This window comes from Paroedura picta, chromosome 2 (assembly GCF_049243985.1).
Source record: "Paroedura picta isolate Pp20150507F chromosome 2, Ppicta_v3.0, whole genome shotgun sequence".
Lineage (NCBI taxonomy): Eukaryota > Metazoa > Chordata > Lepidosauria > Squamata > Gekkonidae > Paroedura > Paroedura picta.
Genome location: NC_135370.1, coordinates 73887750 through 73901285, shown reverse-complemented (window position 1 = coordinate 73901285; position 13536 = coordinate 73887750). Strand labels below are relative to the sequence as shown.

The 13536-nt window shown below is 46.7% G+C and overlaps 1 protein-coding gene across 4 annotated transcripts in view; it reads left to right on the top strand.

Moving 5' to 3' along the window:
• PTPRN (protein tyrosine phosphatase receptor type N) overlaps positions 1-13536 on the top strand; it is a 38796-nt gene continuing 25260 nt past the window's right edge. For 2 of the 4 annotated variants that reach the window (XM_077320798.1, XM_077320796.1), the window contains exon 1: positions 1-251. In XM_077320798.1, coding sequence (XP_077176913.1) covers positions 143-251 — 109 coding nt within the window. In that variant the 5' untranslated portion in view covers positions 1-142. The remainder of the gene's footprint in view (positions 252-13536) is intronic. The other 2 variants (XM_077320799.1, XM_077320797.1) reach the window with 1 other exon arrangement.

Sequence of the window (13536 nt, the reverse complement as noted above, 5' to 3'; positions counted from 1 at the left end):
TGCCGATTGAGAGCGGCTCGTGTCGGGAGGAGGCGCGTGTCTCCGGGTCGGTCTGGAGGGGGCGCTGATTGCCGGGCGAGGGATGGTGCAGCGGCCGTGGAGGCGGCGGCTGCCGGGGCTGTGAGCGGGGGCATCGGCCGGCATGGGGCGGTGGCGGAGGCTGCTCCGGGCGTTTGGCTGCTTCCTCCTGCTGTGGCTGCTGCTCCTCGGGCCCGCGGCTGCCGGGGAGCGCCCGTTGCCGGTCTTGCACGGTGAGGAAGGATGCGCGGGGGTGGGCGGGCGGGCGGACGGGCGGGCGGGAGTGCCCGAGAGTTCAGATGCTCCGGCCGCGGATGGAAGAGGGAGCGGGGAGGCTCGGCCAGGGATGCTGGCAGCGGCAGTGGGCGGGGTGAGTGGCTGTGCAGCTGCCCGGCAACTGGCTCCTCGTTCTCCCTCCCTCTTGCGGAGAGCGGGGACAGCTCCTTCGCCTCCATATGGCAGGACGCGCTCTTCCCGGGCCAGCCCGCCTCGGGCATGCGGGCTGCCCCTCGCCCCCTGGACCTCCTGCTCCTCGCCCCCATCAAGCCATTGATCCCCCGCTCTGGGCGCTCGCCAAGTATTTACGGGGAGGAGAGCAGCCGAGTTTGGAGTCCTTAAAGCAAGGGGGGGGGGGCGGCAGGACCTGCCCCCTTTCTATAGACCACCCGGCCGCGCGGCAAGGGGGGGGGCAAAAGAGAGCGTCCCCACCGGCGCCCCCTGCAGCCGTGCCTTTGACGCTACAGGCGGGGACACATCTCCTCGCGACCCACGGCGGGCCTGTGACGGTGGGTGGGGCCTCCCTTTCCCGCCCGCTCCTCCTGCTGGAGAGGGATGATGCTCGAGTGTCCGCTCCGCAGGCTCCTGTGGCATGAATTGGCCCCCGCCGCCTAGTGCAGAGCCCGCCCCCGCTAAAGGGATGTTGTCACCATTTTGCGTGGCAGCCTGTCATGTGCGCGTCACCGGCTCGGCTGGCTCTCCATCCCTGCCGCCCCGGCTTCTTCCTTCGCCTGCCGAGCCGAGCTTTTCTCCCGCCCGCCCGCCGGTCGTGTTTTCCTTCTCCGTTCAATCACTGACGTCATTCTCGCCGGGCCTTTCTCTTCATCCCCCTCCAGCCTGACCAGCTGCCTGTTGCAGACAGGAGCCCGACCCGTTTTCGGAGGGCTTTGGGGAGTTTTGACAGCCTGGAAGGAGGGAGGGGTGACAGAGGTTCTGTAGCGGTGCTCTTCTTCTCCCCCTTTCCCGCCCCAATACCAGTGGGTGGGTGCACTGGCGCCTTCTGTGGACACCTGCTTATTGGTTTCTGCTTCCTTATAGCTGTTCCTCATTTGCAAAATTAATCCCTGCGTAAGAGACCTAAAAGTACAGAAGCTGCTCAATGCCCCTTTTTGTCTCCTGGCCCTCAGAGTCCAGCAAATTTGCATGGCAGCCTCCTGTGCTGTAGTCAGTTCGGCTCTTTAGTACTGAACTGGAACTGAAACATTTGGTGATGTGTCTGTAATAGCAACCCTTCTAGAACTGCCCAGGAGAGCTTAGTGACTGCCTTGGAACATGGGTAGCCCTATTCTAAGACATGCTTCTCATGGGCAGAAATTTGGTAAAGCAAGATTTTCACTGCCCTTTGCAGACAGAGGCTGGTAGTGGATGAAGCTGCCAACTGCACCTTCTGTATCCAAGGAAGAGGTGATGCCCTGTCGTCTTGCCACTTTTACTTGGAATGATTACTTGGCTCATAATGTTTTAAGAGCTGAGGAAGGTGTCGTTTTTCTGAGCTATTTCCAGCTATATTGGGGGGGGGGGCATGGAGGCTGCTGTGGAGGAAGTCTGGTGAGGAGTGCTGCATCCCGAATGCTTTCCTCCCTCTGGGGTTCTGCATCGTGGCAGCTTTGGGGAAGACAGCAGTTACTGTGGAGGTGAGCCTGAGCAAAGTGAGCAAAGCTTTGCCTCAGCAATAGGGCCTCTTGCAGAAGGTGGACCATGACAGCAATGTGAAAATGTTAGCAATGGTTATGACTGGTATGCATGAAACAGGAAGACCAGACAATAACTTTGAAAGGTTTGCATGTATTTCACAAAGCTTGCTAGGTCTCACAGTAAGGTTGGTCTCTTCTTTTATATGATTCTATCAGACAAAGCCCCGAATCTGATATTGGAGTGGATGCTTTGCTGGGTTTTGGTATTTCAAAGCTGACCTCTTCCTTTCCCCAGGAGTGTCGCCTGGGAGGGAATATCTTTGGCAAGATGCTGAAATCTAAAAACAAATCTCCTACTCTAAGCCAGAGACAGGATCAGGGCAATGAATTGGAAGAGGGGCAGGAGATTTCTCTTTTTAAAGTATAAATGACTGTTTAGAGGCTATCAAAAGATTTAAAACCAGAAACAATTCACTTTACAGTTGTCTATTCAATTAAAGTTTAATTCAACCTCTTGTAATGAGTTTTTAAGTATGAGTGGAAGAACTTTTGGTACACAGAATTAATGTTTGTTAGTGTAAAGATGGTGCATCAATAGTTTTCCTTGCTGCTAAAAAATTCCATCTGAATGTTCATATTGCCATGGATTCAGATGGACAAAGTGTATATTAACTTTAATTATGCAATCTGATTATGTGCTAAATAATTTATGCAGTTTTTAAAGATTTAGCGAAAGCCAAATGGTAACTTATGTGATACATGTAGCCATTTGGCAGGAAAACAAAGCCACCTTACCAAGCGGTGATCAGAGGCTAACCAAACTTCTTCACCTGCTTAGAAATCCATAGATACAAGCCGAGATGACCCATCAGCCGAAGATGAATAAACAGAAATAAATTTCCAAGCTGGCGATGGCAAAAGCTTTATTCAGAATGAGTTCCTAGGTATAAAACCTCATTTTTGTATTTTACTTCCTCAGTAAAATTATTTCTTAATTGGTTTTTTGGGAGGGATACAAACAAAGTCTTCAACCCACTACCTTATATTTTATATACCTTATACTTTATATTAAGCTATATAACTTGGGTCTATTAATATCAAAGGTCCATGAAGGTAACTATCTTATAAATGGGGTCATTTATAAGATGTTACCTTTATGAATCATTGATACTAATAGACCCAAATTATATGACTTAAAATATAAAATATAAGAATTAGGTAGTGGGTTGAAGACTATGTTTGTATCTCTGAAAAAAACCAATTAAGGAATAAGTTTACTGGGGAAGTAACATACGAAAACGAGGTTTTATACCTAGGAACTCATTCTGAATAAAGCTTTTGCCATCGCCAGCTTCAAAATTTCTTTCTTTTTAGAAATCCATAGAAGCTGAGATGTGACAGGCCACAAGCAGCTTGCCAAGTGCAGAGCAGCAAGATGCAAGTTGGTAAATGGTTGTTTAATTCACCCAGGATAACAATATACTCTTGTCTGTGTGACTCACATTTCATTCAGACTTGGCAGAAATGGTAATTGAAGGCAGTGCTGCTTAGGTTAGCTTCATTATACTCCTAATACCAAAATACTTGAGAACAAGGTTATACACAGGTGTGCTATGATGCTGAATTTGGGGAGGGGGGGACAAAAAAAGAATGGGGCCAAAATGTGGAGCTGGAAGCATCTATAATCTTGGAGATTTTAGCAACTGCATTCTGTTTGGTTATTTTTTTTGTAATAGCCATGAGTACTGGAGACATTATGGACTGGTTCTCTTTTTAGTTAGAAATGGTGAGTCTTTGAGAAACCAAGTTGCTGTGTGGGAAAACCAAAAGCCTGCCTTCCTCAGTGGCTTTAGTGCTAAATATGCAAATACCTGTGCTTATGAAGCTCATGTTGGAACCTGAGAAGATGGATATTGTCTCTCTAGAGCTGTTTTCCACCCTCCTGACCTCAATGCAGCACTACCTATGAGCTTTAAAAGTCATTTTTGCCTAAACCCAATTTGATTAGTACTGAAAAGTCGGACTGATACATTTGATTAATGTAACTGAACAGAAACGTTTGGAAATTCAGTTTTGAAGAACTGATTTAAATTGCATCTCATGGCTGTTTTGTTTCATTATATCCTTTTTATCATAGTGAAAAACATTCTGGGGTATTTTACATATTGAATAGTAGTGGCCGTGGACCTTCCTCTGCTCAAGACAATGAGATTGTAGTTTGGGATATATTCCTAGTCTTTTCCTTTTATAGAGTTAGTTTCTGTTCTATTCAAGAGTGTCAAAGAGACTGAGTGAGTTTTCTCCTATTTGTACCATTGTGGGAATTGAGCCCTGTGCTCTTGGCAATTGGGGTGGTGGTGAAGGGCCATTAACAGCTAGGTCAAGCATTTGTAAATACTGCATTCCTCATGGCCTTCCTTGCACAGTTTGATTTCAAGCCAAATCCTATTCTGTGCATCTTATGCTGCGCTGTTAATGGTACTCTGTATGGAAGACTCCTTAATGTAGCATTAAAAAAGGTTTAATTAAATGCAGTCAAAAATATCTCTGCAAGCTTGGAGTGTGGATATACTGGTGGATTTGTTCTAAGTTTTGGAGTATACTCCTGGCCAGCTTTTGATTTTTGTCATTGTTTTCTGGTGTCTTTGACTCAATTTCTAGCAGAAAAAAAATTATATTTGTTTTTTTCTTATATTGGGGAAGTGGAGAAAACTGGAGAGGGAATCTAACAATTGAATACCAGATGGTTCTCTGCAAGCCTTCTTCAGACAGTTGTGTTCACTGAATTTTACAAATGAGGCAGCAGTTCATGGCATGGGAGTATTCAAATAAAAAAATGTCTTCAGCAAAGGCTCTAAGCAGTCTGGGGGTGGACTGCAGGACTTAAACCACCTTGGAGGGTGAATCCTTTCTTCACTCCAGTCTAGGGGTCATCCCCTGGCCCTGCAAATTTACAACAGAGCCTCTAGTTGCAGGAGGAGGAGAAACAATGTATATTCATGTCTCATAAAGCCCTTACTAAAAAGAAAGTAGGATAATCTCTGGTGAATGGTCTTAAGAGGAAGGGCAACAGTGCTAATGAAATAATTTCCAAATGGGGAGGAGATGCTACTCTTGCATCTTTGGACCTCAGAAAGGTCATGCTATGGTTTCTGCCCACCAACCCCACCTGATCTGATATTTTAGGTGGTTCTTTCTGAAGCTAATCACCCACTTCTTCTCCCCCCTCCCCCCGGCACATTTGAGAAATAGTTGGCTAGGCTGGTCAAATTAATCAAAGGTGCTTATCCTGAAAGAAACAGTATTGACACAAGAGCCGCTGGAGGAAAGTCTGCTCCAGTTTTTTGCAGTTGGATGTGCAATCCATATTGTATGATGGGGGTGAAGCCTCATGTGGCCCTGTGTGAAGACAGGATTATTTCTTGTGGATCTCTGGAGTGCAATAAGAACAAGCTATTCCCACTCCCATTTGCTTGAGCTGTATGAGAGCCCTGGCCAAGTTTCTGTGATCGCAGTAGGAATTTGTGATTGGATTGCCCAGCTAAATTAGCAACGAAAGGTGTGCCTGGACATGGTAAAAGGACTATGTCTCAGATACATGGCATTTTGGAAGCTGCTTGAGAGCAGAGGCTGGTGAGACAAATTCTTTCAATTCTTGACTGTCTTCTATCTGTAGTCTCAGTTGACATGAGATTATAGTTTACTAGCTGTTTCAAAGAATGCGTTACTTAGGAGGAGGTAAATGGGAAAGAAAGTGCTAACAGATCTTATCCCCAAAGCAGTTAGACCCTTCTCATCCTACCTGGCCTGTAGTAGCAGCTTTGCAAGATGGGCAGCTAGATGATCTCTCTCTCTGCAGTTACAGACCCCCCTCCCATTTGGAAGAATGTGTGGTGCTTCCTTCATTACAGATGCTGTGGGGAATGTGATTGGAGGTGTTCTCAGTAGCTGTCACTGCTCCCCACTCTCTTAAGTAGCACTGGGATCTGTCACCATTCAGGTTGAAGGGCAAGAGGTAGCCAGTATAGAAAGCATTTTGGGGTTCTCTAGTGATTATTATTATTATTATTATTATTATTATTATTATTATTATTATTATTGAATTTATTACCCACCACTCCCTTGTGGCTCGTGGCGGGTTACAACAGTATAAAACCCCATAAAATACATTAAAAACCAATTAACATATCAATAGTTAATAACTACCTGGCAAGAGCGGCTAATCAACTACCCATTCCCCCCCTAGCAAGTGGAGAGGGGATACTGGTGGTACCCGTCTATAATCCCAATCCTCAGGTCCCGGGGGGGCATAGATGTAAAGCCTGGTCTCAACCGTAAACCTGGCGGAAGAGCTCCGTCTTGCAGGCCCTGCGGAACGATGGAAGGTCCCGCAGGGCCCGCAGCTCTCCCGGGAGTTCATTCCACCAGGCAGGGGCCAGGACCGAGAAGGCCCTGGCCCTGGTCGAGGCCAGGCGTGCTTCCCTAGGGCCGGGGATGACCAATAGATTTTCTCCCGCAGAACGTAAAACTCTACGGGGGGCATAGGGCGATAAGCGGTCCCTCAGGTATGTGGGTCCCAACACGTAAAGCCTTGAAGGTTAAAACCAAAACCTTGAACCGGATCCGGGCAGCAATTGGCAACCAGTGCAGCTGCCTCAGCACTGGCTGGATATGGGCCCTCCAAGGTGTGCCAGTTAGGACCCTAGCAGCTGCATTCTGCACTAGCTGAAGTTTCCGGATCAAGGACAAGGGAAGGCCCGTGTAGAACGAGTTACAGAAATCTATTCTGGAGGTGACCGTTGCATGGATCACCATGGCCAGGTGTTCGGGGGACAGGTAGGGCGCTAGTAGTCGGGCCTGGCGAAGTTGGAAGAATGCCGGGCCCGCTACTCTTTTGATCTGTGCCTCCAAAGTTAGGGAGGCATCAATGATCACGCCCAAATTCCTGGCCTGGGACGCGATGGTAAGATGCGCCCCTCCCAGGGTGGGCAAGCGCACTTCCTGATCCCGCCCCCTACGTCCCAGCTACAGGACCTCTGTCTTGGAGGGGTTGAGTTTCAGGCAACTCTGCTCGAACCATTCTGTCACCGCTTCCAAACATCTGGCAAATGGTTCCGGGGGAAAGTCCGGGCGGCCGTCCATGAGGAGATAGAGCTGGGTGTCATCAGCGTACTGGTGGCAACCCAGTCCAAAACTCCGCACCAGCTGGGCCAGAGGGCGCATAAAGACGTTAAATAATGTGGGGGAGAGGACCGCGCCCTGTAGGACTCCACATGGAAGTCTGTAGGAGCGCAAGAGCTCATCCCCCACTGCTACCCTCTGGGTCTGGTCCTGGAGAAAGGAGCATATCCAGCGTAAAGCTGTGCCCCGTATCCCCGTTTCGGCGAGGCGGTGGACCAACAATTCGTGGTCCACGGTGTCAAAAGCGGCCGACAGGTCCAGAAGAACCAGCACTGCCGACCCGCCTCTATCCAGCTGGCGACGGAGATCATCCAGCAGGGCGACCAGCACCTTCTCCACCCCGTGGCCAGGTCAGAAGCCAGACTGATATGGATCGAGTGCCGAAGTTTCTTCCAAGAATCTGCATCTGCAGAATGTTTGACTGAAAACTGCCTTGGACCAGGTGTGCTGATGAAGCCAGAGCCCTCCTTGATATGCCTGGCTGTAGACTCCCTCTCTGGGGGCTTCTGACTCATGCTGGCAAAGACGTCAGTAGTAGTTCAACGTTGAGTGTGTTGCTGTGGTCTGTTCTGACTCACTGACTTGGCAGCTGTGCTCTTCCTTATACAAGTGCCTGATGGGAGGCAAGGACGATTCTTTCCATGTCCTGGCTCCTTCTAGTTTTCATTCCAAAGGCCTAGGAATTAAAAGTAGAGGCAGTTTGCATGTATAAACTAACACACTAAGCCCACAAGTATGCTGATGTCATCTCTGGAAATAATTGTTCCGAAGTCCTCCTTCCTTTGTCAACAGTCTCTTTTCTCTTGAAATAGTTCCTTCATCATCAACAGTAGGAGATCTTTCTCAGATTCTGGGGCACCCTGCAGTAGGCTGGCCACTTGTGCAATGAGCTAGGTTTAAAAAGACCTAAGCTAAGAGTGAACTAACTATACTTAACATACCTTATATAGACACAAGACAATTTTTTAGGACAGCTGACCAAGAGAAGCATGTCTGTTCAATTTTAATTGAATGCATTAATTCATTCATACACAAGGGAATGGATTATATGATTTCTTTTTCTTTCCCTTGACGAAGGTTGAACTTTCTAGCAATTAATGCCATCATACTTGGCAAAAAGGGTTATTTCATCAGTTCAGTTACCAGGGCCCCCATAAGCCCTTTGGGCTTCCCTTCTCACATTTTCTAGTCTGTAGCCTCCTCCAATTGTGCAGGGCCACCCAGGGGGCAATATGGTCACCACTGAGAATGGCTGTGTTTATGCTATGAGGGCCTTCGGGAAAGTGGTGGATGGATGCTCTTAGGAAAGACTATTAACCGCAAGCTACCTGGTTGGTAGGAGTGTAGACTTGGAAGTTAATGGCACTGCAATATCTACATTCTTATTGTATGGACTAGGTGGTGCCTAGCATGGGGCCATTTGGGCATCTTGCCAGACCCTTAGCATATGGTTGCACCAAGCAATTAAGTTCACCATTTCCAAACTGTGACCTTCTACACTTCACATCCTGCAACGCATGTGCTAAATACTATTGCAGCTTGTGGATTATGATCAGCTAGAGTGCTCTAGGATGTGAAAGGAGAGCCAAAGTGGCTGGGCTCTTTCTTGCTAGAGCCACAGTGACAGCAGATGGGTTTATGCAGCTGTTCTCGTGGACTTTCTACTTGGAAGGTTGTCAGTATGACATCCAGCTGTCTCCGTCAACATTTTTTGGAAAGAGTTGGAATGTCAGGAGGGACCAAATGAGGTTGTAATTTGGGTAGGGAAGTTAAAATGTGCAGTTTTTTCATTAATTTGCCTCACCTGACCAAGCAATGTTTCAGCATCTCTGGACTGATTTGCTCTGTTTTGCAGAATGTATTTATTGTTTTGCCAAAGTGAATGCCATAAAGTTTGAAGGGTAAATACGACTGCAGACAGGTGGCAGATGCAGACCAGGAAGCTGCAACTCATGGAAGCTAGGTGGTTACACATCTGCTGTGTGCCCTTGTGTCTTCAGAGGGACGAGTTTCCTGTTCATTTTTGGGAGACAGCAGTAAACATTTGGCAGCTGTCTGCTGCATCCAATATTAATCAAGCATTAGGGAGCTTTCTCTTTTGCCCCTTCCTTTCACTTTTTTTGAAGTCATTACTAACAGGTGTTGGTAAATAGTTCAGCAATGGAGGGGAGGAGAACACTGCCAGATAAAAAAAAGAAATAGAGTTGAACAGAAATTGCCCTCCTGCCCAGCTGTGCCTTTGCAAACATGCTTCTCTGCTTGCATATATGTTTATATGCTGCCTTCCCCAAAGCAAGCATGTATGGAACAGAGGCAAACAGAGGCTATCATCATATTATGGTCACATTATGGGAAGACTCTCTGAAAATGCTAGGAAAAGTTGAAGCCAGCAGGAAAAGAGGAAGAGCCAATGTGGAATGGGTTGACTCAATTAAGGAAGCCATGGCTTTCAGTTTGCAAGTCCTGAGCAAGGCTGTTAATGATGGGATGCTTTGGAGGACATTAATTAGGGTTCCCAAGTTTCTCATGGCTGTTGGCATGGGATAGAGGTGCACATTTCGGGAGTGGGGAAGAGCACCAAAAATTAATACAATGTACTGACATCACCTGGAAGTGACATTTGTCATGGCAAGGAGGATACGCTCTGGCTTTTGGGCAGAAACTCTATGGCAGAATCAGCTTCTTATGGAATTCTGTCCCCAAATCAGAGCATTGCTCACTGATGTGCCTGTCATTTCTGGGTGTTGTCAGTAGGTCACATTTACTGTTTCTTTCCTACCCATGCCTGATAATTACCCATGGAGAGAGAGCCAAAAAATGGAGGAACGGAGGCTGCAACCCAAGGGATCCCCAGGCCCCAACTGGGGACTGTCAATCCTCACATTAATTCATAAGTTGGACGCAATTTATGACATTGAATACACCATAAAAGCAAATGAGAACTTTGTATTATCTTGTCTGGGAAAACCAATTGGTATTTCCTAGTGTTTTTCTCCTTCTACACATCCCAAATACTTGAAAGGATTTTGTTGTTGTTGTTTAAAAGGCCAGCAGTGGAATTCATAATCTTTTAAATAAAAATACTAGGAATTATATAGGTGAAATTTATGAGACTGTTTGCCTTGTGTACAAGGCAAACAGTCTCATAAATTGCAAGCAGGAATGCAATGGGCGGTAAGACCCAGGGAACACCGGGAGGCACAAATCTCTCTCTGTGTCTCTCTCCCTCTCACTGCATGTATCTCAGTGTACCTCGTAGCAGGAGGCATAGCAGGTAATTAGGGCTGGTTTGTAGGAGGGAATGAGGCCTGGTGTGCAGTTTGTGGCAGCTCCCTCCAGCAGGGGCGGCTCTCTCTGTGTCTCTGTCAGCAGCTTGGGGCAGCTCTCTCTGCCTCCCTTGCAGCAGGAGTGATAGGAGGGAATGAGGGCTCGTGTTCGGTCTGGCAGGGCTCTGTGTCTCTCTGTGTGTCTGTGGCATGTCTGATAGTAACGTGGCTAGCCTCCAGGGAGGGAGGGCAGGAGCTGTAGGGGCAGGGACAATCAAGGTGCAGCGAGCATTGCTGGCTGCACCCAGATTGGCCCTATTCCAACTTGGACAGCCAGATACGTTCCACTCCCCAGGCTGTTTCACAATTATATAGAGGAACCATGGATAAGGATTAGATGAATAATCAAACTCTGCCTCCCCCCCCCCCTTCACACACAGACTCCAAGCTAATACTGCAGAGAGACTTTTCTCAGGATCAGCTGATTGGTGGGCATTTAAATGGATCTCAGTATCGTTAAATGCCTGGGAGCCAAAAATATCTGGCTAGTCACTGTCCTGTCAGAGCTGTCTCAACCCCACCGACCTCAAGGATGTTTGTTGTGGGGAGAGGAAAATAATTGTAAACCGCTTTGAGGAGTAAAAAACAACTCTTCTAAGATAACCTAGTTTACGGTGTTGTAATTCCCTTTAGTTTTAGCTATGCAACTGCCACCATCAGTCTATGGTTGTTAGTCAGTTTTTAAAACATATAGCATCATTTTCTGAACTATATCTGCCACAAACAGAGACCCTTAGCTTCCCCGGGATGGTGATGGTTTCTCTTGCCTGGGCCAGGAGTTTCCCATGCCTGTCCATTTTGGCCCTGGAACTCCCTCAATCATCCTGAAACTGGTGGCCAATTTTGTTTCTTCTCACTTTATTCTCTCATGAGTTATGCCTATCAGCCTGTTGTAGTGGTTAAAGTGTCGAATTGGATCTGGAAAACTCAAGTTCAAATCCACAGTTTGCCATGGAAGGCAGGTAGGTGACCTTGGGACAGTCATGCACTCTCAGGATAGCCTATCTCACAGGTCTGTTGTGAGAATAAAAGGGAGGAGAAGAGAATGATGTGAGCAGCTTTGGGTTCCCACTCCACTGGGAAGAAAAGTGGGATATAATAAAATAAATAAATGAATGAATAAAAAGCAGGCCAATTCTTTTATTATGATAAAGTCCTGGTAACAGCAAGCCAAGTGATTTGTGATATTTGGTTTGCATTAGGGTCGTTTGGGGGTGGGATCAGGTGGAATCTTTGTTCAGAAGCCCTGAGTAGCTCCTGGCAGTGGTGCTTGCCATTCCCAGGCCCCCCGCTATCGAGCCATCATCTAAAAGAAATAGCTTGAATGCTTCTGTCTGGAGGTCTGGCAAATGTGTTTCCTTCAGTTATTTCTGTACGTGGGGAAACAGCATTTCATAAACACATAAGTTATAAATTTTTAAAGGTTGTGTTTACATTATGTTCGAATTTGCTTTTAAAACATGTTATTTAAAAATATTTTTAAAGTGCATATACAACAGCAGAATTGTAAACAAATTTTTAATATCCAATTTAAGCTTTAAAAAATCAATTCTCTGGAAATTACCCAGCTTGCTCTACTCAGCCATATCCCACAAAAGGGAATTCCCTTTTCCTTGTAAGTAGTCTGCTCAGAATATAAAAATCAAGATTACTAATTTATGTATCAGTTTTTGAGCCTGCTTAGTTTGCATACTCCAAGTTATTTTCTCTGAACCACAATTGCTGATTTGGTGAACAGTGATTGTTGTAACTGACTTACACTTAAAAAAAATGGGAATATAATTGATGAACCCATATCCAGTTTCCTGACTCTGACAAGGAATTCAGGGTGTACACATTGTTACTAGTTTTTATCCTTCCTAGATCCCTGTGATAAATGACTGATGATAAGTGACTGAAAGTTACCCAGTAAGCTTCATGGCCTGAATAGGGATTCCAACTCAAGTTTCCCTGATCCATTTCCAGTACTTCAACTTCTACGTCAGTCTGGCTTCCTCTGAACTGGTAAGCCAGTTCCAATTAGAGCTAGGAGAGCTCAACTAGCTTTAGATCTTACAAAATTTGTTCTCTCCTCTTTTTTCCAAGCCCCGGCTCTGGCAACAACGGTTGCTGATCTGTTTCAGCACCCTGGTCAGCTCTAGCAGCTGTCTGGTGTCTTTAATAGACAATGAACCAGGGGATCTGCATGAGTGTCAAATGGATTTTGCTATGCTGATGCTGATGTTCCAAGCCCCAGGAGCTGCGTGGTGTAGATTAGGGTTGTGCTAGGCCCAGAGGAAAGTAAGCTGGTGCTTCCTTGGGAAGGAGTTGTCATCTAAAAACAGTCCTGGAACTGTGGTTCAGCCTAACCTGGCTCAACTACATTCCTGCTTTGGGGGTGAAGCAAAGGAGATACCGTGTCAGGCAAAATGGTCTGATAAACTTCTGTTCAACAAGCATGCTGGGGCATCGCTGGTGAACTGATTGGAGACTGAGAGCGTCACACCAAATAGTCTGTGGCCTGCACCCATATTTAGTGTTCTGTAGAGTGGTAAGGCAGCAACATGCTGTGTGAAGCTCTGACCATGAGGCTGGGAGTTCGATCCCAGCAGCCAGCTCAAGGTTGAGTCAGCCTTCCATCCTTCCGAGGACAGTAAAATGAGTACCCAGCTTGCGGGGGGGTAAACGGTAATGACTGGGGAAGGCACTGGCAAACCACCCCAAGGGTCAGACATGACCTAGTGCGTGCACAGGGGATACCTTTACTTTTACCTTTAATCTGCATGCATGAACCCAATATACCTGTCATTGGGGTCTGTTTTACATGTTCTTGTCATGATGTTGAAAAGAGCCACATCCCTTCACCCACCCATCATGCTAGGGCCCGCTGTATTTTGGCCACAGCGGGCTTAATATCTAGTTTTGGTAATATATCAGTACACACACAAGTAATTGCATTTCTTGTTGCTGTTCCCCAGTGTTTGCCTTCATGTTCAGATTTGTCTTTGCTCTTGCCATAATATCTCTGGTGGACATTAGGTGCCCTATATAAAATAGGCCTTGACATCTGATAGGAAGCCTTAATTGGTACAGGATGTTTCCCATTCCATTAAAGTTGGCTT